Source organism: Podarcis filfolensis (genome assembly GCF_964270895.1).
Source record: "Podarcis filfolensis genome assembly, chromosome: 6".
NCBI classification, from domain to species: domain Eukaryota; kingdom Metazoa; phylum Chordata; class Lepidosauria; order Squamata; family Lacertidae; genus Podarcis; species Podarcis filfolensis.
The window spans coordinates 55,622,136-55,647,771 of record NC_139609.1 but is presented as its reverse complement, the minus strand read 5'-3'; the positions used below and the strand labels follow the sequence as shown (position 1 = coordinate 55,647,771).

The following is a 25,636-nucleotide window of genomic DNA, read 5'->3' as shown; positions in this document are numbered from 1 at the left end:
AGTTTAACCCTCTAAAATTACATGCCCTGAGGATGACTACATCTCTACAATCTCCTGCTAGACATCTAGTTTAGTTAACTATTACTGATATCAGCTCACATCTAGAGTCACTGTCGTTCATATTAATGGTATATAAACTAGTCAGCTGAAAATGTATATAACATGTATAGATAAATCCTGTTTATTTATTGTTATGGACATGAATGTCTCCACTGATAACAGGGCAAAGAAAGGCTCTTTAGCACTGCAGATCCTGGAGTACTGGAACCCCAACATTTCATGCACTGTTGCATCCTCTTCAATAGCCCTACTGAGGTGAACTGTTCATGCATTTTATCAACAATATAATGCTCCTCTTTCTCTACCTTCTGGCTGCTACTGCCTGTGTGCTTCTTGCAAGATCAAGTTATGAGCCTGATCTCTACCCCCACCTTATCCCAGGCCACTGCATGAAACCTTGGAGAGTTAGTTCTTCCCTTTCCTGAGGCTTTCTCTATTTGCAGCTTCCTATCCTTGGAGAAATGAGGGTGAATAATCATTTCAAGCATTAATGCTGCTGGAAATTAGAGAATTTATGTAAAGGACTGTGTTCCTTGCAGCAGATAATAAGCTTTGACCCCTATGAGTTCTGGAAAGCCTGAATACAGAATTTAATACATTCAGATTTTCTGCCTTTAAGGAACCTGCTAAAACCTTTGACTGTAGTAAATAGTCAGTATTAAGAGTAGTATTAAGAGTAAATGTTTGCAAGTCTTTAAAAAAACCATTCTATCATATTGTAAAAAAATCTAGAGATCAGTCTCGCTATTTTCAAATGAGACATATACAACAAGTGAACACACTGAGCAGCAAGAAAGGAGAGATCTGAAGTAGCTTCTCTACATATTAAAACACCAACACACTAAAGATATATAGATGGGTAACTTATTCTTTAAAATTATCTCCCCCACTCACCTGCCAGGTCAGGACTGTGCATACATGCTCCCTTTATACTGCCTCTGATTACTGGCAGCAGATAGCATGCACACAAGCCATTGTGCCATGTGGGTTGTTTTCCTTGGGCCTGACAGGTATAGCAGTTGGGAGAGAGTATGTATTATTGGAGCCCAACTCTGGAGACATGCCAAACAGACCACTTCTGGCTTGAGCAATGGGCTGTAACAGGCAGCCACAAAGTTCATGATGCAAGGTGCACTTAGACTGACACATGAGAAAATTTGTTTCAACATACATTTCCCTTGCTAGATCAGAAATAAATAAATTGAATGCCCATCCAATGCACATTCAAGTGTGCACTCCACTGAAAGCAATGTAATGTTGACTGGCAACCTCCAGATATCAAATGCATCTGATTTAAGATCATAATTATTAATCCTACAAGTCATAGGCATACACAAGCAGGTTCTCCTTACTTGCACTGGGACAAGGAAGTGTGGGTTGGGGATGAAAAGGGAAGGGGAAAACTGGGGGGGGGGTAATAATGTTTGCTCTGCTTCTTGCCCTGTTCCAGTCCCACCCCCCCAAACCCGTACCAAGGGATTCACATGTAAAAAGGCAGTGGCTTGCCATATAGCAGACTGGAGCAAAGGAAAAAAAGACACAACCCTTTATTTGTCAGGGGCCTACATTTGTACAGTGGTACCTCGGGTTAAGTACTTAATTCGTTCCAGAGGTCCGTTCTTAACCTGAAACTGTTCTTAACTTGAAGCACCACTTTAGCTAATGGGGCTCCCCACTGCCGCCGTGCCACCAGAGCACGATTTCTGTTCTCATCCTGAAGCAAAGTTCTTAACCTGAGGTAATATTTCTGGGTTAGCAGAGTCTGTAACCTGAAGCGTATGTAACCGGAGGTACCACTGTACTTTATAACATTCAATATCGAACATTACATCGTGTATGTGGAGAGGATCAAAATAAGTCTCTGAAGTATTTTTTCAAATGGAGGAAATAGGTTTTGAAGTTTTTTCTCCTTGACATATGAATGGACTTGTTGCAAGTCCCACCAGAAGGAAGCAAAAAGCAAGAAGAAGAAAATCAACCTGACTGAAGCAAGCTTTCACTGTATGACAACCTACTGTACAGCTGAAAGCACTACTGATGGGCATACAAAATGGTATATTTCTAATGTTTCTGTATGCATTCTGTGCAGGTTTATAATAGACTTTTATAGTTTTAGGGTTTTTTCTGCTCCTACAGAATGCTTAACAAAGGATATTTGTGATAGAGAAATGAAATTACTATTTAAAATTTCCTAATTTATTATACATGTTAAAGAGACCTAGATTAGGTTTGAAATGTCACTTGATTTTAAAAGCACATTAAGACCTTATTAAAATTTGATTATGTCTAAAAGTTCACTAAGTCATAGGAATGCAAAGTTATGTAAGAACCTAAGAAGAGCCTGCTGCATCAGGCCAATATCCCATCTAGTCCAGCATCCTGTTTTCACAGTGACCAGCCAGATGCCTTTTTGAAGCCTGTAAGCAGCACATGAGCATTAACAGTGCTCTGCTCATCTGCAATTCCCAGTATATGGTATTCAGAGGCGTACTGCCTCTGTTTCATAGGCATAAGCATATTTGACTCAGAGTAGCCCGCATATGTGAATACTCAATACATCTGCCCTTACCACAAACACTACCCTTGCCTGAAACTATTTGCAATTTCCTCCCCTCTATCTGGAAAATTTGTCCCACTACACCTCATTTTTAAAATGTAGAAATGATTGCACAAACATCAAAAGTAAATTGTTACACTTTAGAATTGAATACTTTAGAATTCCCACCCCCCCCAAGAGATTCATTTCCCCATTATAAAATAAAAACTTCATGTAAGTAAAGTTTCTGTACATTGTGTGTTAAGGACTTTTCAGTATGGAGTAAAAATGACTGAGGTGGAACATGATATAGATGAGTAAAGTTATGGCATGGAGAAACTGGATTCAAAGAAACCTGCCCATTTCTCACAGTACCAAAATTTGTGGTCATCCAATAAAATTCGCTAATAACGGGTTCAGGGCTGACAAAGGAAATAGAATTATGCACAATATATAATTATGGAATTAACCAGTATAACATATGGTGAGACGGAACTTTTAGATGCCTTTTTAAGTGTTCAATTCATGGAAGCTGGATCTATCTATTAACTAGCGGTGGGGAACTGGATCCAGCCAGTGGACCAAATCTTCATCTCCTCAACCCCCTACAAGTAATATTTGACAGGTGGGTGGGGCTGTTCACCTGTCAATCAACTCACATCATTATGACGAGGTGACCAGTTTTCACCAACATGGCTTGTAGAGGTCTGTCTGTGGTGCTTTGAAGCCCCAACAATCAACTGATCACTGGAGCTTCAAAACACTGCTCATGACTCTGCAGGCATTGACATCAGCTGATAGTTGTGAAGAGCCACACAGCAATTTCAAAGTCCTGAGCTTAGTGCCCTATAAGTGGTGCCTGCAAACCCCTTTTTGGTCCAGCTATGTCTTTTGCCTGCCGCACACCTGATATCAGGTGAGTGTGGCTTTGCAAAAATACTCTCACAAGCCAATTTATGGAACTTCTTTCCAGAGGATATTTTGTCTGCTCCCACTGTGAATATTTACTGTATATATAAAGTCAAAACATTGTTCACCCCAGGCTTTGTTTCATATTTCATATGTGGTCCCTTTAGCATTTGCACTGTTGCTTTTCTGTATCTTATGTAATGGTTTTATGACTATCACTTATCTTAGATGGATATTTAATGATTTCTAATATGAAGCTGCCCTGTACTCCAAATGGGAGGGAGGGCATGATATAAAAAGAACAAGCAAACAAATAAAATGCATCATATTTTCATGGCAAGTTGTGAAAATTTGTGACTCCATAAACAGCATGGGCATTTACTTTCCATTTAATGGAGAAAAGCAGCTATTCAGTAACCACAAGTCCTTCCATCTGAAAGCCATGGAGACTTGCGTCACATGAGACTTACGTTAGCCTTGTGGATTTTGACATTGCTGTTGTTGTTAAAATTCCCTCAACATATCAAAATTGCAACTTCGGGGGCGGGGGGAGAGCCTAAAGCCTTCTCAAACTCAAGGGATCAGTTTCATGATTCTTTGGCTCCTAGTGCTAGACTTCAAGTAAATGATCTTGCTTTGTGTTCTTGCATGTGTCCAGAGAGCCAAAACAAAATTCAATTCCACAATTGCCTCTTTGTTCTACATAGATTTATGTTTTGTGGTGCAAAAGGTGCATAGGCTGTATGACCAAATATTTTGGATTACACTCCTGGATAGTGTAAATGGGTTGTATCAAATAAAGTTGTTCTGGACTTCCACTTGCGCAACAGAACTGCCCCTCCTTCTCCTCTCCTCTTGCATCCCTTCAAATCTGCTCTGGAGGGTTGAGGGCATATGGGGAAAGAGGAGGAGAGAAAGTTGCACAAGTAGAACTCCATGAGCTAATGAAACAACGTTGTTGGATGCAACCCAGTGCTCTATTTAGTTGCAAACCAATTTTAATTATTTGAGTAACCAAATATATGAATCACCAAAGAGAAAAGTTGGTTTAAATCCATTGATCTTCTTCCTTAATTATTTAAAATACCGGGATTGTATCCAAATGCTGCCCCTGCAGAAGAAGAAAAGCTTTTGATCCAGAAGGCAACATCCACTAATGGAGGGAAAGCAGATTTTACAAAATTCCCCTCCTTCATGCAGTCCAAGCCCTCTCAACATTTCTTCTAGATGGTTTCCCAACCCTCTAGTCAGGACACTGGGAAACTAGCAAAAAAAAATAATGCCTCCCTTCTTCCTCTGTTTGTAGACAATTCCCACAGGAGCAGGAGCACCAGGAAAACCAACTGGCTGATGCAAATATTGGCCACCATGTTCTTCATGATCCCATAATAAAGGCTGTTACATGTATCATAGAGTGTGATATACAATCTTTATGAGTGGCAAGGAAGTGGGGAGCACAGTTTCTGAAGAACCACAATGCCCCCAAATCCTCAATGGTACTTGGCAGGGGCAAAGTCCAAGCAAGCAATTTAGTGATGCAATCACCAGAACTTATGCATTATTATTCCTATCACAGTAGGTCATTTACTATACTAATGATTGGGTCATACTGTATTAAAAGCTCTGGTGCATAGTTTACATCCCACATTTCCTGTAATAGGAATCTACTTGCAAAAGTGCCTTCCTATTAATTTCAAACCATCAAATTTTAGTGTATGTAAAGCCATGCAGATGAAGCACAGTAAGGTTTTAGATGGCCCTTAACAGTAGTTGAGTAGGTATAACAGAAGAGCTCAGTCACCCTGGTATTAAAAAACAAAATAGACTGCTTTATATTATTTCTTTGGAGCTTGATTAAAGTCAATTAAATAGTGTGGTTCAAAATCTACTACTGGACTGCATATGCAGTAACCTCAGATCTCCTTCAATGATTCTCAAAAGTTTTGTTTCATAAATTATGCTTGTACTTTATAAATGAGGAACTGCTAGAAGCAAGGGTGAGATATAGGCAAGACTGAGACAAAGCAACAGTTAGATGCCACAATGCAACCAGTGAAGCAAGAAAGGATACATATACACACAGGTATTGTTGTTCTCAGTCAACCATTACCAGAAATATTCTGGAATTCTACAGTGTGACCCTCAATCTAGGTTTAGAGTGGTGTGTGGAACAAGTACTCTCACTATTTATCCCTTTTTTATGAAATGTGGGAGCCAATACTGAAACACTGTGAAATCATCTGTTGAAATTCTGCATCCCGGCTGGGACCGACCAGCATCCCAACTACAGAATATCAAAGAACGGGAGGAACCCCCCCCCTAAATATCAAGTAGAATTCCCCCATCCAGACTATCAAAGGCTGCTTAACATAAATTCCACAGTAAATTGTTTGCATTTACAATCATGACCCTCCCCACCTCACAAGTAGGCATCATCAACCAACGAGATGATAATGCACCTAGAAGCACAAAAATACAACGCAGAGAAATGATGTAGTGAAATAGTGGCAGAGAAGTACACACCTTTGCATTGATATAGGGGTCAAAGGGGCCGTACTTTTTGAGTTCTTTGATCTCAAGAGCATTCTACAAAAAGGAGAGGAAAAGAAAACGTGATGATGAAATGGGCAAGATATAGCAACAAAGCAGTGAGTGTCTCTGAACGGGAGGAATGACAGAACACGACAATATTTCATTCCAATGAAAAGCAATTAATCACAATGGCCATTCCAGCTGTCAATAACTGCACCATGCACATCATTTTAAAGATAGCATGCAAACGTTACGTGACAATCTTTTATAGTTCACTGTTTAACATTTTTTTGTATGTTTTGTCTCATGCTAGCCACAGATTGCAAGATCATTTACTTTCATATGGCCCCTTCCAATAACCCTAGAGAATGGTGAACAGTGTTATAAACTTAAATGCTGTTGACTGGAACAAACTAAATGATCACAGCTGTGCTTGAGAACATGATGAGCCCAGCCGAAATTTTAAAAAAAGATTTGCCAACAATATAATCAAAGGCCATTTTAACATACACATTTAGCTATTTTCATATGAAGAATATTACTAATCAGCAATTGAACAGCACTGCCGACTTTCTTTTCAACTAGAGATTGTATTCCTATAATAGACTATTTATGGGAAACATCAGAAAGCTACATGACTTCATAGCCGTTAAACCCCCACAATCATGGAATTTTATCTTTAATTGTGAACAAAGTGTGCTGCCCATCCCATCCTAGTTCCAATGTGGTCCACACTGGCTGAAGTAGTCACTGTGTGGTTCAGCATGGGTGATACTTTCTATCGGAAGTGAAAATATTTACAAAAGGCATATCCTCAATTACTTTAAGTCTCACCCACAGTGATAAAACACACACACTGTTCACAGTACAGAGTGACCTCCAGCCAGGCCGCAGTAACAGCACCTGATAAAAAAGAACTCCACGACATTCCCAGTACTTCAGTTTCTTTGAACACTAGTACCTTTTTAATTTGATGCTATCTTAGTTGCAAGAAATCTGAAGAAAATTTGCCAACCAGTTATAATTCAATAGTATTAGAATACAAATACCCCAAAGACCAGTGTTCCACACAAAAACTAGAACAGGAAAAAAACTTGATTCTCTGCAGTAGTCAGACTAAACTAACCAACATATATAATTTTCATTGTGTGTTCAGTGGGGGTGTAAAGGAAATTTGGATTTTTAATAGGAATTTTGTAATTCTGCTAGCTTATCCAGGATAAATATAAGTTGTATGGAGCAATTTTTTTAAAAAGAAGATGCAAGTCAATCAGAATGCAATTTCTAAAATTGGGGCAAGTACATATTCCCCTCCCACTTGAGTAGAATCACTGCTCTTTAGTAGGTTAATAATGAATAAGTGAAAGCTTTACTATAATGAACTTCACAATATTAGCTTGCCAAGCACAAGTACTAGAACAAACTAAGCGCAGCTACAAAAACATGACTAAAGGAGACTAAGGTTACTTTAATTGGCTCCAACACAGAAAGGAACTGGTACATCAACTACACCAAGTTTCAAATTACCCAGCAAATGGAAGAAAAGCAATGGTTAACATCCTTCCATCCTGCACATGTTGCAGCTCATGTACTGCTTACTTCCACAGTTTCTAATCAGGTGGCCGGCCAGAAGTGCAGCTTTCAAGACAGGTATTTGTTTTCCTGCATAGAGATAGTATTTAACATTTAACTCCTTGCCATGCAATAAATCCTGAATAAATCTGAGTCTCATAGATGCTGAGTATCATAGATTCTCACTCTCCTGGAGAATAATCCTATTATTATTAGGTTATTAAAAGCATGAAAATAAGAAACATATTCAGACCTGCTCATTCACTTTAGTGTGAGATGGTCCCTGGTGTATTAGTAGTTTCACTATTTCAGCATCTCCTTTCCAAGCTGCCAAATGAAGAGGATAACAGCCTTTGCAGTCGGCCACATTGGTTAATGCATCATTCCTTAAAAGAACTTCCACAACATCCCTGTAGGGAGGAGAAATGATCTTGTGAGATATTTAGAGTAAGTCTAGATGAGAGTCAATAATGAAAAGAAAACTGATTTAAGATACATAAACAAAATGACTGAGAATACATTTTATAAGTCAGTCTAAAAAGATTCAGCTTTCAAAATATTTTTGGATTCAGGTGTTCAGTTACGGAATGCTTAGAACCACAGAAATGAAAGCAGCCTTGTAGTTCCTTCCACCCAGAGAAAATAAGGCTGCAATCCAAAGCACACTTATTGGAAGAGAGTTAGTAGAGCTTATTGTGGAGGAAGTGGGCTGGAATAATTTATTTTAATCACTCAAGCTACACATGAGTGTGCAGGGGGGTTTGTACTAATCTCTAAAGTTGAGCTAAGGCTCATCCAAGCAACTGAACTCCTGAATGCTCACAACCTAGCTATGCTTGCATCAAAATGGCTTGAACAAGGCTGGTGTTTCACTAGTATATTTTGAATTTTATTTGTACAATTTATGTACACTAAGAGCATAAAACCTACTGTAAGCAGATCAATACTGATCAAGTTAACAGCAAAACATACCGGTATATCAGGGTTTCTCAAACTGAAGTGGGCAGCACTAAAGGAGAATTGTCTTAAATAACTTATTAGTTACAAAGGTGTAAGTACCATAGCTATAGGATGGAGGGAACTGCTATAGAATCAGAGGTGTCAGCTTCTCCAGAGGATGAGGGTGGGGCCTGATGCAACATCACACATGTGATGTCACGAGGTGCCAGGGGACAGAGCCCAAACGCCCTGCGAAAATTGAGGGGCCCCCGCCCCCTCAAAGTATCTATAGAGGGTTGCAAGTGACAGCTGTGAGTCCAGTTGCCTCAGAGGGTAGTAAAATGTTTGTTAATGCTGGGAATGGCACAGGAATTGGGCTGAAAGGTGGAGCAGCGTAGTGGGGCTATAAAGCAGTTAAGTGCAACTAACATAGATACTAAAAGGTTCTGAGGGGTTAAGAACTACAATGACAAAGTTCAGAAAATGGCTTGAGAAGCACTGGATGAAATTTTCAAGTCTGCCATAAACTCAGCTTTGATAAACTACTCCAGCAAGCAATAGAATATATGCCTATAATGAAGATGTCACACAATCTGCATAGCACAACAGTATTTAGGAATGCTGATATAGGCTTCAAGAGTTTGCTAAAGTGCATCTATGGGGTAAATTGTCATTGATATTTGAGCAATGGTTTATTTGTTTTTAACAGTTCAAACTTGAGGAAACCTAAATTACATAAAGCAAATGTATTGGCTCTAAACATTACAATTCCAATTTGTGGAACAGTTTCTCACCCAACTGGAATCGATATGCAAAGTTTATCAGGAAAAGTAACTGAATCCTGACACCCTCCCCCACCCCTGAAAAAAACCCTACTTTGGTATTTGATCTGGAACACGAGAAGCAACAGTATGAAGGTATGAATCAATTTCCTTAGAGCTACCTTAGAGTTGTGACTTGCCCTCTCTTTCATACTCTCAGAATTAAAGCCAGAGCATCTTAGGGGTTGAAATATGGGCTGGCATTTAGCGGATGAAGTTAATGTGAGATATGAGTAGCCACTGATTCAGTCTTGTTGAGGTTCAGCAGACCAATCCTGTGTGAATTCCTCCACCCCTCATTTTGATATTGAGAATTACTGTAAACACCACTCAGGCCTCAGTGGTGATAAACTCAGCAATATAGTACAGCTCACTGCTGTCTCGAAGCAGGTGTAACTTTGGTGATCTATTATCTGCTAGATATGGTGGAATTCACATGGATCAATAGATATGGTAGAGTTCACATGGATCAATAGGGAAATGGTACATACATTGCCATAGGTTTTAACTTTTAAACTACCAAATTACCCAAATTGTTATTTCACAGATGGGTAGCTTACTTGTGACCATTCAAAGCAGCATGGTGCAATGGAGTATATCCGGTATTGTCAACACAGTTCACATTTGGTCCTCTCCATATGCTGTAAAATAAAAATACAGCATAAAGACATAAGACACATCAAGTTAAGCAAAAAGAAAGGTAAAGCCAGACTGAAGCAAGGTTTCTGCAGATTTTCCCATAAAATGGCATACCCCTCCAACATGCTGAGTCCCAAAAGCAGGATGCGGGTCTTCCCCGTCTGTGCTCCAGGGCGAGTCATGTGACCCGTGCAAGGTCATGGAGCTGAAAAGACACACTTTTTCAGGGCCATGGTCACCACACCCAAAAACACATGTTTTGGGGTGCTGTGCAAATGCTTTTGGGAGGCAAGATCTCGCATGGTGCCCCCCCAAATTGTACTGGTTGCATTGGCTCCCATACATTTCTAGGCCCAGTTCAAAGTGCTGATTTGCCCTTTAATGCCCCCAAACAGTTTGGAATCAGGTTTCATGAACATCCTCCTAACCCCACATCAAATGCTTGCTTACAATACTCACAAAATATTTTCTGAAGAAAATAACTGTTTTGTACCTATCTAGGCTGATCTAGCTAGCAGACTGGACTGCAGATCATTCCACAGATTTGTAGTTATCCAATAATGAAATTTTGTATATTACTTAGTTTCTCTCGAAGAATATGAAATTACAAGTTCATTAGATACATTTCTACCCACCTAAACATGCTGGCTGGCTGAATACCATAGGAATATAGTTTAAGAATAAAGCTGAAACAATATTATGTTTTCTTCTAACTTCTTGAATTAAGGAGCATGACCATCAAGCATCTTGATTTAGATATAGGACAGGATTTGTTAACTGAATCCTGTTTTCAGGAGATCAGCACTTCTATACTTGTCTAATCTCATTTATCTATCGCTGCAGCACCTGGAAGGAAACCTAAAGGAAACTGAACCTTAATTTCAGAGGTTTTTAATGCTACAGAGTGTGCACCCAATTTCCTGGCTATAAATGTGTTTGCCACTGAAAGCACCAATACTTTCTTTAAAATAAAGTAAAGAGTAGTAAGAAAAGAGTAAAGAGCAGAATCCAAAATATGCCATGGTCTAGCCTGAGCTATTTCTTAAAAATGAAGGGAGGCATAAAGGACCTCTTTAAGTAGCACATTTTATTGCCAGAGCTAATAAGGGAAAATAGTAACGTATTTTCTAGTAGTCTAAAGACAGTCAACACACTTAAGGCAACGTGACATGACAAGCACCTACAGCTCCTAATTATAAAGCTAATTCAGATATTACTCAAACTGTGTAACCATTTAATGAAGCTTCACTGCCAATTACACTGTCACACACAATTTGAACTGTTGCCTAAGCATCACTTAATATTCTAGTCTTGAACAGGAAACATTTGGTATGTGTAATGCTCTAATATTATGCTCTCATTTTTCTAGCAGAAAAGAGGCTTTTGATAACTCAAGATTTATTTAGCACTTCAAACGTAACATTGATGCCAAGGAATTTTGAAACAAAGGAGGTAATTAGTTGCCAACACAAGCCGAGTAGGAGGCAGATCTGCCAAAGCGGGGGAGCGAGCGTCCTCTCCATATAAATTGGATTTTTTTTATTTTTAAAAAATGCACTCTGGAAATAAGGAGCACAAAACAAACACAGTATGCAATTAATCTAAGCTGGGTATTTAATCTGTGGCAGTGGGAGAGGGGAGGGGGCTCTTTCCACAAGCCTGAAGTATGCCATCAAGTGAACACACCTCTATATCATAAGATACTGTACTCCTAGTAACACTCCATCTGTGCAAGCTCTACTACAGTGGTGCAAAGCAACAATCATCTTCAGATGACATCCCTAGCAGCTACTTCACAGTGCTTCTGTGAGGCTTGCTTTCCATGCAGATAAGAAAAAAAGCCTACTCTAGGAAAGCAGGAGAATACTTCCCTTTTACAACAAGAAATGAGTTACAATTCCCATCCTAATGCATCCTGGTTCCCTAGATACTAAGTAGGTAGAAGCGACTCAACAAAAGCCACTGCTTAGAAATAAAAACGCCTTGTATTTGACTGGTAGTTCTACACATTTACAAGCCATTATATTAGAGTAGGGGGACTCATTTTCCTATTGGTCATAGATAATGGAAACATACAAAGATAAGCTATTTGACCCAAAGCGTAAATATAAATAGAAGGTAAAAGAAAGGACAGATCATTTGTGCACATCATGCTACAAAGAATAGCTCTAAGGAAGAGAGAAACAAAGTAAAATGCTGCAAAAATAATCAAGCATGTTTTGAAGGCGTGCATTTATTTTATCCTAAAACCAATTTAATTATAGCAGCTCTCAGCAATCTCTCCCCCTTACCAGAATATAGCCAAGCAATTTGATCCTATACAGCAGTGAAGTTTACATCCCTCCTGGCAATGGAATAAGTGGTATGTCTGGATAATTTTCTTTCCTGTAAAAATACTGTACTCTTCAAAGTCAATATCAGTAAAGCCACCTTTCTCAGAGTATGCTGCCTCCATGAATGCAAGAACAGGGGGGAAAAATCAGATCACTACAGAGGACAAGGATACAGTCCTAGGATGGGCTGTCAAAAGAATATGCTCCAAATTCAGTCTGCTTTTGAAACAGACTGAAAATATATATAATTTATATTTGAAAAAGCATAGTGAATAGGAAGTAGTAGCAACGAAGTGGGTGTGCAATTGATTAAAAGGCAAACATAAAATAGTGCCAATAACTCAACATCACATTGGAAGAGAGCAATCAGACACCTGCATTTTCAGGAAACACTTGAGTGCAGGACAAATTTCAGATGCAGAAACACAGCCACTACATTGTGCATAAGCACACCATCAAGCCGTGAGCAGAGGCAGCTGACACAAAGGGAATGAGGAGAGGCACAGAGCTTAACACCAGACCCAGTACCCCCTTGTAAAAGCAGTTGTCTATCAGGAGGCTGCTGTAGCTGGGCTATTTGGGAGTCACTTAATATGAAGACAAGGCCCTGACAAGGTTGCATTCCTGAGTGGCTGAACGTGGCCAGTACTCCCCAAAGCAGCACACCTTGTATTGGTGCTGGGAGCTCTGTATGGACCTTCCCAGAGGATGTGCTACACAACGTGGTGCATGATGCCATGGCCATTTGTGTATGATATCCTAGGGGATTCTACTAGGTTCACCATGGCTGTTAACCTCAACATGCAAAGTGCTGGCAGAGACAGTCCAGAAATCTGGGGCTCTTCTTCACCAGTATATGAATAACAGACAACATTATCCCTGACCACTGTCCATGTTAGCCGAGGCTGATAGGAGCTGTAGCCCAAATCATCTGGAGGACACCACATTGATGACCCCTACTGTAATCTTCCCAACCTTTCCAACAGTGTTTCATGGTCAAATAAAAATTTATGCAGCTTGATAGGAATTGGTTCTTTATTTCAGGGAAGTCCAACCAGTTGACCGCGATCGACAGCTTGATCCCCAGGTGATATTGGTCACTTGGTCAGTCCCCCAGGTGGATATTGGTCAGGCATTTCCGGTCCCGCCCCCTTGCTGTGTCATTCATTCGCACAGGGTCGCTAAAACGGAAGATGGAGTTATCGTTGCCCGGCTCTGTTTTTTTTGCATTCCCATTAACAAATAAAGACTGCAAATTCGGTGCCCCCCTTAAAAAAAAGCTCAACAACTTTGACCTGGCCCCCTAAAAAATGGGTAAATCACTGCCACATTTTTTTTCTGGGAGTAGATCACAGACTCTTGGGAGTTGGACATCCCTGTTTTATTTTATCCCTGGCTTGGGCACAGTTCTTTTTTAATTCTGTTTTTGTCCTGTTTATATTTTATGTTCCCTTTTAGCCACCTCAGCATAGGATACAAGAGAATGGCAGACCATAAGATTATTATTATTTTAAACAAAGTAAAGTAGCTGTATGTAATTTGAAATTTTGTCATAAATTATAGTGAATCCTTTATGTCAAGTATGCTATGGAATCTGTAAGCTTGCAATTCAAAAATATGTTTATGTAGTAAGTTAAAGATCTAAGAAGTATAGGGCTTTGTTTAAATATGCATGTCAACAGTTAGCAGTATCTTTTGTAACCAGCTATCGTCAATAGTATAATCCATATAAACAGTTACTTGTAGTATTGAAACTTCCAGAGTTGTTATATTTACATAGTTATGTGGACAAGAATTAAATACAGTACTTAAGAAAAAACAAGATGGGCCAAAGAAGTCATTTGTGTAATCAGAATGCACTTCACACAAGATGAGGGGTGTCCAATTTCCATTGAGGTCCTCCAACTGTACATCCACCCACACCCCACATCCTGTTTGGTCTCTCAAGTCTCAGAAAATACTTTTTTGGGGGTACTGCAGCAGATCTGAGGTGGTGGCAGGAAAGCCCAGCTGCGTAAGCACACGTCAGCTCACAATCCTCTGGATATAAGTATAAAAGATCAACAACAATATACCTGAACGAGTAACAGCATTACAATGCAGCTTACAACTGATGACAGGTTTTGCAAACTAACTTGCATGTTTTCAATACTTTAAATTTGTATACAGTGCACACAATACAAAGCCCATGCAGGCAACTCATTTGCATGGGGGTTGTGTTCCGGGTCATTTAGAGCGTTGGCGGGGTACGTATAAGCCCACCCCGCCCCCTTCCAGGGCCAAAAATAGTGCATGCGTCAGCGGTTGCACATGCCTCAAACAAAATGGGAGTTGCCTGTACTTGTAAGGCTAATTCTCAGGGTAGAGACCCATTTTTCGGTAATACGGTTCTGTAAAGCTTCAGAACTGATAGCACTATGGTGACGGTTGTACACTGCAGTTATTGTGTTTGCGAGTCATTTTTATGACTAAAGCATCATCATCATCATCATCATCATCCACACTACCCCAAACTCAGAGCAGCAAGATACTCCAGGAGTTCCTGTGCTTTACCCAGGGTTGAGTTTCCCTGGAATGAAGTTGTTCCATGACTATGTTTATACAGAATTTATAAGATTCCAAAGCATTCTATCATGTATACATAAACGAGCTGTAAGAACCTGCACTATCTTGGTTTAAGTTCCCTGATCAATATTCATGCCATTTTAATGCCCTATATGCACTGGCCAAGCAGAATGTGAGTGCTTACTCACCATGAGGTTCCAGGCCGGTCTAAAATTTAAAAATACAATGTTTAAATCATAAAAAATATATCGCTTAGGAGCTCAAGTCTGGGGAGGCACAGCCTTTCCTACAGAGATAGTTGTATGGTATAGTAAGGCAAGATGTAGCTAGCATCAGAAATTGAGAATGTCTAATACACAGAGATTAGAGTACACTGTATTTGAAAAAAGCAGCAATCACAAGTTTCTTAATTATGATGCTTTGAATTACAAACATATTTTTACAGAAACATGGTACATTGATGCAGTACCTATGTAATGCACAGTTCCTCTATCATAAGCAGTTCCAGTTTGAATGCCCATGATAACTATTACATGCACAATCAATAATGTTGAATTGATTACCTGAACAAATCAAACAATAGTTGTGTCTGTGACATGAGCATTTGCTCTGCTACTGGAAACATGTGGAGAGATCAATCCTATGAAAGGTAAAGCATGAGTGCCACCCCTACAAAGGTCCAGAGATGGCACAGTACCCAGTTATGGGTCTCCACCAAGTCCATGAAGAACATATAAATGACTACCTTTATACATTTAATTGTACTGATAGTCAAGTTGTAGTGCAATACAATAATTACACAAATTGAGTCAGAAACAAATACAGCAGCCATCATATCGTTAGCTGCCTTCATAAGATATGTACCACTTCTCATATAGTTAGGCAGTTGGCAAGTTCAAGACAGACATTCAAGAGTTGCAACAGGAAGTTACATAAAATGTTTAACAAACCGTGACATAACATCACTGTAATTATACGTTATTGGTGGCAAAAACACATTTGCCCCATACACTAGTACTTCCGTTGTTACAAGCTGCTTGCTCAAAAATATGCCACCATGATACACATAAGTAGTTTGATCATGTAGCTTCTACAACATAATGAGGGTTTTTTTAAAAAATCAAACACAAAGTTTAAACAGGTACTGTATGTGGTGTTCATTTTGGACACGCTGAATTAGAATATGAAACAATACCTTTTTAAATTGAACTTGCCAAGCCCTAGTCTTATTTTAAAACTAGTCTTGTTCAGTGTGTGTGTGTGTGTGTGTGTGTGTGTGTGTGTAGACTCTATAAGACGCACCAGACCATAAGACGCACCTAGTTTTTGGAGGAGGAAAACAAGAAAAAATATATTCTGAATCTCAGAAGCCAGAACAACAAGAGGGATTGCTGCGCAGTGAAAGCAGTGATCCCTCTTGCTGTTCTGGCTTCTGGGATAGCTGCGCAGCCTGCATTCACTCCATAAGACGCACACACATTTCTCCTTACTTTTTAGGAGGGAAAAGTGAGTCTTATAGAGCAAAAAATACGGTAAACCATTAACAGAATGAAAAAGGTATTAGCACACTATAGGGGACAATCAAAAATAGGCCAAAAGATGAGTGAGATTACTCCTTAAATGCAACAAGACTTGGGGATTATCATGTTTGCATTGAGGCAATTCATGCAAGGGTGAATAAAGTTACCACCTTGGGCTGTATTAATTTTTATTGCATTTTCTGAAATTTAGGGTCTACAGCCAAGTTCCACCCTGTACCTAAGCACTGACACATTGCAGTCTTAAAGTTAGACAACAACTTCCAATAAACTTTGCCACAGTTAAGTTTTACTTTTCCCCCAGATTCATGAAATGTTGGTTCCTATCCTATCCCCAATGAAAAATAAAATTAAAAAGCTAGCACATGGGGTAGGTTGTGGGAGGACATGCCTTAAATTTCTTAAAACATTAATTTACTCACTGTGATACAGGGGGCACTGGCACTTTTGATGCAGTACTGTTGGTTAGGGAACCCCCAATAAGTATATCAGATTTTTTGCATCATTTATTCAAATCCTTTCCGCTTTTAGCCATGGTTTCTTGCTTGCTCATCCCACCCCCCATTTACCTTATCACAAGGTACTGCGGGGGGGAGGTGCTGGTACTGGTGTACCGTTGAATACCAGAATAAAGCACTGAGTATAGTACAAATAGTGACCATTTTGCACAGGGGTTCTGTTCCTGACCCCTATGTGCTACTGCAAAGCACATATAAGCCCAGCCTGCCTTTGTCCCATTCCAGAGCCACTTCTGGGTCAGCAATGACGAGTGTGTGCAAGATAGCAAGCTCACACTTCTCACTGAGTTTGTATATACTGTATAAAGTTACATCTGTAACAGGCTCATTTATCATTATATTTTTGGGAATGATTAATGTCTTATGTAGCTGTGTTGTTTCATACTTTCTGGCTATCCCATGATCATATTATGAAGTACTGTAGCTGTGTTCTATGATACAAAATAAGCACTGCTAGGAGTTGTTTATTTTTGTTTCCAGTGTATTTCTCATCAATGCAAAATTTGGTGTGGGGCAAGAAAAAAAAATCTGAAAATGTGGCTGAGAGAAAAAAGTTTGAGAACCACTGGAATAATTGCTAGTTGTGTCATTTTAATTTTGTAAATTTTATACCATTGCATTTCATACTGCCACCTCATGATTATTGGTAGTAAGTGCTTAAGAAATTAAATTAATAATGATAAATAATATAGCATAGTGGACATGATGCCAGTAAATGCAATCTGTCTATCTGGTGACAGATGCAAAAAGCACTGTGTGTGTATGTAGGGGGGGGGGCAATTACCATATTTTTCGCTCTATAAGACGCACCAGACCACAAGACGCACCTAGTTTTTGGAGGAGGAAAACAAGAAAAAAAATATTCTGGATCTCAGAAGCCAGAACAGCAAGAGGGATCGCTGCGCAGTGAAAGCAGCAATCCCTCTTGCTGTTCTGGCTTCTGGGATAGCTGCGCAGCCTGCATTCGCTCCATAAGACGCACACACATTTCCCCTTACTTTTTAGGAGGGAAAAAGTGAGTCTTATAGAGCAAAAAATACAGTAATTTGTGGCAGCATGGCAAAATAGGGAATGTTGGTTTGATTGCCTTTGCAATAGGCATGCATTTCTTTCCCATTCACACCTGAACAATGGGAGAACTGTTTAACACCCACCCCCTTTTTAATGATACCCTGTTTAAAATGCCCAAAAGGGGGATTCATGAAACTGTTTGTGGAAGTATACCTCTTTATTTCAGTTTAGTACAAATAACAACTATCAACTGAAACTGTAGGTAGACTTAAGCGGAGTTTTCTGTTGCATCATTGACTGATCTAAAAACTTTTGAAAGGCGTAATGCTAAAAACTTAATAGACATCTTAAGAACTGAGCAAGCAATGACTCAGATTACCGTGCATATCACAGAGGTGGCTATGTATGCTACAATCAAACAGCATTAACACAAAAGTGTGCATGAATAAGCAAATATTTAAAGTTGTCTCTACTTAAGCTACACAAACAATTGCCGTCTGTCACATTCATCTAAATTTAAATTGCTGAATGTGTTATCTACAAAAAAACAGGCAATTTCCTTCCAAAGCACTTACAAAGTGATATAACTAGACCAATCTAACCTCTGAACACAGGAAGCCATTCTTATTTAACATCAACTAGAAGAATGCTAGTTTAAAAATGCAGGAGATGAAAGGTTTCCACTATGCCAGCGCCCTCAGCCAATAAAGCAAGATGAGCGCCGCAACCCCAGAGTCGTTCACGGCTGGACCTAACAGTCAGGGGTCCCTTTACCTTTACCTTGAAGTTGGGAATCCATTAAACAGCATACTCTGGTTTGAATTTATATTTAATAGCTAACCTGGTCGAATTTTTGGTCACAGAAATTTGAGGCGAAAACCGTCATAATCACTCCCACATATTCTTTTCACGAACTGCTTGCATTTTTTCCCTCCAATTAGCAGCTTCAATCATTTTCTTTAAACTGATCAGAGCCAATCAGGCATCACAAGGAGCTTGGCATCAAATCACCACAACAAATCAGAGTCAAGACAATGCTCCTTGCTATTACTCTGAATGAGCAAGAATTGAATCCATTTTTAATACATCCCAAATATTTACTACACAGAGCTAATGCGGGGGGGGGGGATCTGTTGGGCGGGCATGGGGATTGGAGTTTAAGGCAATAGTTGAAGCGTGTGAGGTCGAGCACCCTCCTGTCAGTTGCATATTTTCCAGTGCCTTGTTATGAACCTAATATGTGGAGCTGCATTGTACTCCTTTCAGGAAGTTGTTTTACCAGCCTCTCAAGCCTCGGTTGCTATAGAAACAAGCCAATCAAGGTTGTTTCACCATGGCAGGGGAGGGAAGAGGATATATTTTACATACTGGTAAAGACCTTAAGAGCAGCAACTGAGCCCTCCAGTTTGACTCTGTTTTCTGTTAACACATCATTTCCTTTAGAATACAATTCCAGGATTCATAAGCATCTTCATTCTTAACATCCACAATATACTCGATGCAGATACTGTTGCCTCCAAGGACAGAACAACATTTTTAGAGTAAAGAGCAGGTTTCCCTTCACCAACCTGTTGGTGCTGTTTTGTTTATCACCAATCATCCAATACTGGATTGATCGTGGATGAGGGGGACAACCTGGTGTGTATTACTCAGCTTGCATCATGCTCCCTACTAAGCTGGTAGAGATTGCTGGCATGGCATCTCGTCACATTTGGGGCTTGCTTAAATTATGGTTACCAGACGTCCCCGTTTCCTGGGGACAATTCTCGGATTTACAAATTTGTCCCAAGACAAAATCCATCCCTGGAATGTCTCCAGATTTCATTTAATGTCCCCGGATTTATATTTTAAGTATTGTAGATTAGTAGGGAATGAATGTTGCATGATTGGTTCAATGGCACAAGACACATCATATGGGGACTTCCAGCGAGGCAAAATGGTGGGCAGCAAGCAGCTCCTGAAGCCAGTCAGAGCCAACTGTGCTACCAGGCTGGTTCTGGGCTGCTGAGACTGCCGCTGACTAGAGGGAACCGGGGACACCCGGCGCGTTGACTGGGGGAACCGCTGACACACACACGCGACCCAAATTGAGCCAGGAGCAAGAGCACCTGGCTGCCCAGCGGCGCTCCAGGGCCAGGAAAACCCCGGAGCCGATGCAGGGAGAAGGAGGGGAGGAGAAGAAGAAGGAAGAGAGAGAAAGAGGAAGGAGAAAAAAGGGGAGTCCCAAACTTGCCGCGCCGCTGCCGCCACTGAAGAAGAGTGGTAAGAGAGCACCGGGAGGGCAAGGACACATGGCTGAGCCCAGGCCCAAACTGAGCCTACTCCACGGCAGCTAGCACTCCAAGAGAGCAGGCCGGGGCCCAGAGGAAGGCCGTGTGACAGAGGAGACCACAGAAGAGAAGATATTACTTCTTAATTTAAAAAAAAAAATTTTTTTTCTCTTTTCAAAAAAAAAAAAAGTGTCCCCGGATTCTTTGAAAAAATCTGGTAACCTTAAGTTAAACTGACCCTTAATTTTTAGCCCACACAAGTGAATACTCATGGATGGCAGAGGAGAAGCAAAATGTTCTTCATCTCAAATTGGTGACACTGCCTCAGTAGTTTAATGAAGCCTCTGCTCACTTCCAGGTTTATAAGTGTGTGTATAAATGATTATTCAGTCAATTAAATGCCCACAAAAAGTAACTGACAGTCATAATTGCCAATTACATAATCATATGCAAATGCAATGATTTCTTAAAGATACTGATTCGTTCAAATAGCCTTAACAATTCCTACTGGTAACAATTTTAACTCTACTTCCTGAAAGCAGAGTTACTGTAAGCCACAGCGATTGTAGACATGTCACCAAAATCAGGGTTGCCAAAATATGATGCATCATAATACAGACATAGTTCTGGTACATCAGTTAAGTCATGGTTTGGACATCATGACTGCCTTTTGCAGGCATAAGAATATTTGAAGAGCTCTTGAGAATCAGGCCAAAATTCCATCTAGTCCAGCCTCCTAGTGGCCAACCAGATGCCTATGGGAAGCCCACATGCAGGACTTGAGTGCAATGGCACTCTCCCCACTTGTGTACCACCTCTGATACTGGATATTCAACACCACCATCATGACTAGTAGTCAACGATAGCCTTCTAATAGAATCAAAGAATTGTAGAATTGGAAGGGACCCTGAGGGTCATCTAGTACAAACCCTTGCAATGCAGGAATCTCAGCTAAAGCATCCATGGCAGATGGCCACCTAACCTCCAATTATAACAACATTATCCTTCAATTAGTAACCCCTTTTAAAGCTGTCCAGTTTGGTGGCTATCACTACATCCTGTAAGCAACTAATTCTACCTTTTCATTGTGTGTTGTGTGAAAAATTTCATTCTGTGCTATGCGAAAAAGTACTTCCAAGTACAATCACACAATTACTGGTTTGAGATAATCATAGGCTGCCTGATAACACAATGACGAATTACCACCTGAGCAAACCATGAAAAGGGAGGAGGGAATCCACATGTGAAGGGGGAATGATTTTTATCAGAAAATATTTAGATTTACTGATTAAAAGCCAGCTGAGTATGGGGAACAAATGCTGGCAAAGAGCCTGCACCACATCTGAATAGCTCTAGTCTAGGCTGGTAGAAGAATTATAGTTATTTTTACACTTTTAAGAGTAGCAGTCACTTTTAAACACTTACAATTACAAAAAAAGAGCCTACTCATTTTTATACTGCCTAAAGTTCTTTGGAGCTTTCCAGTTTTCCCCACACTGAAACTTTCACAGTTTGAGAGCCACAGACATGATCATCAGAGCAGGGGAGGAGGGGGAGCAGAGAAAACAGTGCACAAAGAAAAAAAATCAGTGCACACCTAATACCCATGGCATTTCTTACAACTAAGTGAGGCCTGCCCTGGTTAAGTATTGTTTGCTACATAGGGTGTGGAATGCTAGACAGATCAACTGGGTGATAGGTTTCTTCAACCACAGTAGCACCAAGAACAGGTTAAAGCCCATGCCTGGGTTAAAGTGAAAGCCCAACCAGATTTCTGTTATAAGATGTCTAGGGGGAATTTGTAACAAAATGTTGCAGTGCTGAGTGCTCCTGTTCAGCGCTCCAGTCATCAAACCCCAGGATATTCCAATCTACTCCCTTTTCTATTCAATTTTCAATCATACACACCACCCAAGCCAATGTTTTGTATCTACTGAGCATGCCCAACCCTGATTTGGTTGTTCTGTGATCCCCCCCAGCAAACCTTGAGGTTCCACAAGGTTCCTCCACATCTGCCAATACCTCGGGCATGTATGGTGCCATTTTGGTTTGTTAAGGATCTGCACTCACCTTGGAAATAGAGAGCCTGTTGTACTTGAAGAGTACAGAATAGAATCTTACCGAAGAAACAATGTAGATATCAGTACATGCAGCCTTTGAAAACATGACCTTTGGAACCAAGCTTAATAGTCTCTTTACTACCGTCAAGCTATGTATTATGTAATACCATCCTAGGAGGTCTTATCAAGATGGTGGGGCACATTTCTGCATGAGGAAAGATTAGAATGTTTTGGCTTATTTAGCAGAGAAATGGTAAGAGGCTTATTCACAGTGTGGAGAAAGGGGATACAGAAGTTTTTCTCTCTTGGTAGTAAAACTCAGGGTCACCTAATGAAGCTGACTGGCAATCAATTCAGGATAGAAAAAATATAGTAGTACTTCATACAAACTATAATTAGCTTAGAAAGTTCACTGCCACAAGATTTGTTGATGGTCATAAAGGTGATGAGACAAATAGAGAAGACTGTCAATGGGTGTTATCTATGATAGTTAAATTCAGCCTCCAGATTGAGGCATCACCATCTCCTCTATTTCAGATTAATGCATTTATGTGCTTGAAAAGTTATAATCAAAACCCACCCATGCACAAGAGGGAGGCACTGGCAGACTCAGAACAAACCTCAGGTTTCAGGGTACAAAAATATTTAGAGAGGGGGAAATCATTAAAAAGATACCCCTCAAAAAAATAATAATCCAATAAAGACTTGATGGCTACAGAATGCTTTCAGACTAAGGGGAGGTGGGCTGCAAAGCGGGTTGTAATGGAAATGGAATAGAGCAGCAAAGTAAGGAGGACAAAGGAAGAGAAGCACAACACAGGAATATTAAAAAGATTCAGAAAGTCATATCACTCTGTCGATAGGTCATTTTCTAGTTGGCATAGAGAAGCAATGTCTAAATGTCCCCAGAGATGGAAGCGAGAGGAGTCATAAAAATCAATTAAGAAATTAACCACATTAACACAGCTAGGATTGAGCACAGGTAGGTCAAGTTCCAAAATGGAGAACTGTCCTCCAAAACAGCCAATTGAGGAATGAGCATACTCAGTAACCACATAATGCTGATTGACTGAAGAGATGGAATGGATGGTATTGCAGTGGGGGACATGTCTGACTACACTGAACAGTGTTGCAGGTCCCACTTGTTGCTATTAATCCTAGGTCATATGTGGGCTGTAGGAAGGAGGGCTGTGTTCTCTCCATGCCCTTCTCATTGGTTTTAGCAATGCTCTGGCTATTGTACTCAGCAGCTGAAGTGAGATCTGATCAATTCTGCTATGGTAGTGTGGCCAGCCCACTAGTTCCGAGACCCACCCAACAGATTCTCGTATAACTAAAGGAATGGAAGCTCTGTAGAGGTCTGAAATGGGCTGCAGCTTCCTATCATAGGACCTGTGAAATGTTGGTTTGGGAAAACTTAATGAATAAAGTCCCAAAGGCTCTGAAGCTCCTCTTCTCCAAAGCATAGCATTGCAAATTTATGTAGCACAGCAGCACTTACAAAATGCTTTCAAAGCTTGTGATCTTACAAAACATGTCCTTAATTGCAATGGGATTAAAATCATGATGGAGCACAATTTAAACAGGGGGCTACAAAGGTAGATAGAAATTTGGCGAGCAGTTGTTTTTGAGTGCTTGCATCATTTGCATTCCAAAAATAGAGCAAACAGGTCTCAGGAACTTAGCATTCCTATATAAAAGTTTGACTCCCCGCCCCCCAAACTATATTCATGTTCCTACTCTAACAAATTAATGCCTCTAGGCTTGGTGTAGGGAGAACATGTCACTTCTGCTTTCTCACTGAAAAGTATGTTTATGTGTTCACAGTTGCAAAATTGTAATACTGTAAGTAGGAAATGATTTTGCATTATCTTAAAATAACTCCAGTTCAATTCAGCAAAAATGTTACCATATTGGTCAGCATCTTCTAAAGCATATTTTTGAGGCTGAACTACATATTGGCAAAATTACATGAAAGAGATTGAGAATTGCATTATTTTTAAGTCCCAGGATTTTTATTTTTATTTAAAACTTACTCCACATACAAAATTAGCACATTAGGGGCAGGGCTGGGAAAGGCTAGGACGCTAGTCTTCTGAAATGTTTCAGAAATTTTTACATAGGGTAGAACAGTACAGATGGGAAATAGCATTTTTATTCAGTGCGTTTTAGTAAAGCCTATTGCGATCTGGTTACACATGTAGTGCAGCTGATCTCCTTGTTTACTGAAGACTGATCTACATCTAAGACAGAACTTGGGAGTGCCCAAGCACAGTGGCCTTGGGTAAGAAGAGGTATGGTGTGAGAGAAGGAGCATGTCAGAGAAGCAAGACATGACACACAGTTACTGCTGTGTGCTGGTCCCTCTAGCTAGCCAGAGGGCTTGTGGTTGTTCTATCAGTGCTCAGGTCTGCAGATGCTGCCATTAAATAAAATCTCTCTCATCCATTATTTGATTGTGGATGAGAAGGATGACATGGCTAACATTGTTATAGTTAAACAATTATATGACCTCACATAGACGTCTGAAGGCAGCCCTGTTTGGGGAAGTGTTTAAGTGTTTGTTTCATCCCTTTATATTTTGTTGGAAGCTGCCCAGAGTAGCTTGGATAACCCAGTCAGATGAGTGGGGTATAAGAAATATTTATTATTATTATTATTTACTGCTGGTACTACTGCTGCTGCTGCTACTACTGCTGCTGCTGCTACCACTACCACCAAGACCTGGGTGCATGAGCAGGGTGGGATTTGTCTTACTCAGCTTTGCCCAGTTGGGTACTTGATTCAGCACTGGGCAGACCTGGAGCTCAGGAAAGGTTGCTATACAGATCTTTTTCTCCAGCTTCCTGTCTGCTTGAGTGCAGATTGAGAGTGTTTGTGCCTTATGTTGGGCAATTAGGAAAGATGGGGGAAGCTGCTGGTTTACAGTCCACCTCACTGCCCAGCAGTCTTTCTGCCTGAGCTGACAGAAGTGATATCAGACATGGTGTTGAAGATCCAAACGTTGTTGATTTGGGGGAACTTCAACATTAAGGCTGAGCCCATAATACTGGGGTAGCTCAGGACTTCATGGCCATGATAACTTTGGAGCTGTCCCAACATGCCATCAGACCAATGAATGTGACAGGCCACAGTCTGGACCTGGTCTTCTTGACCAGGCAAGGAGGAGGAAAATAAATCCACTATGATACCTGTTTTTCAACATTGTGATATGTCACCAGCTAAATATTGTGATATACTGATGTATCATGATGTCTGAAATATATCTCGACTGCTTCTACCTCCCCACGTCCTTCCACCTTAAGGATGAAATAAGGTGAGGAGGAAGAAGCA

At 40.3% G+C, this 25,636-nt stretch overlaps 1 protein-coding gene across 18 annotated transcripts in view; it reads right to left on the bottom strand.

The window, feature by feature from the left end:
- ANKS1A (ankyrin repeat and sterile alpha motif domain containing 1A) overlaps positions 1-25,636 on the bottom strand; it is a 119,193-nt gene that overhangs the window by 87,245 nt on the left and 6,312 nt on the right. For 13 of the 18 annotated variants that reach the window (XM_083617947.1, XM_083617941.1, XM_083617952.1 and 10 more), the window contains exons 2-4: positions 9,930-10,010; positions 7,863-8,019; positions 6,029-6,091 (exon numbers count right to left, since the gene is read on the bottom strand). In XM_083617947.1, the coding sequence (XP_083474073.1) occupies positions 6,029-6,091; positions 7,863-8,019; positions 9,930-10,010 (301 nt within the window). The remainder of the gene's footprint in view (positions 1-6,028; positions 6,092-7,862; positions 8,020-9,929; positions 10,011-25,636) is intronic. The other 5 variants (XM_083617958.1, XM_083617946.1, XM_083617948.1 and 2 more) reach the window with 1 other exon arrangement.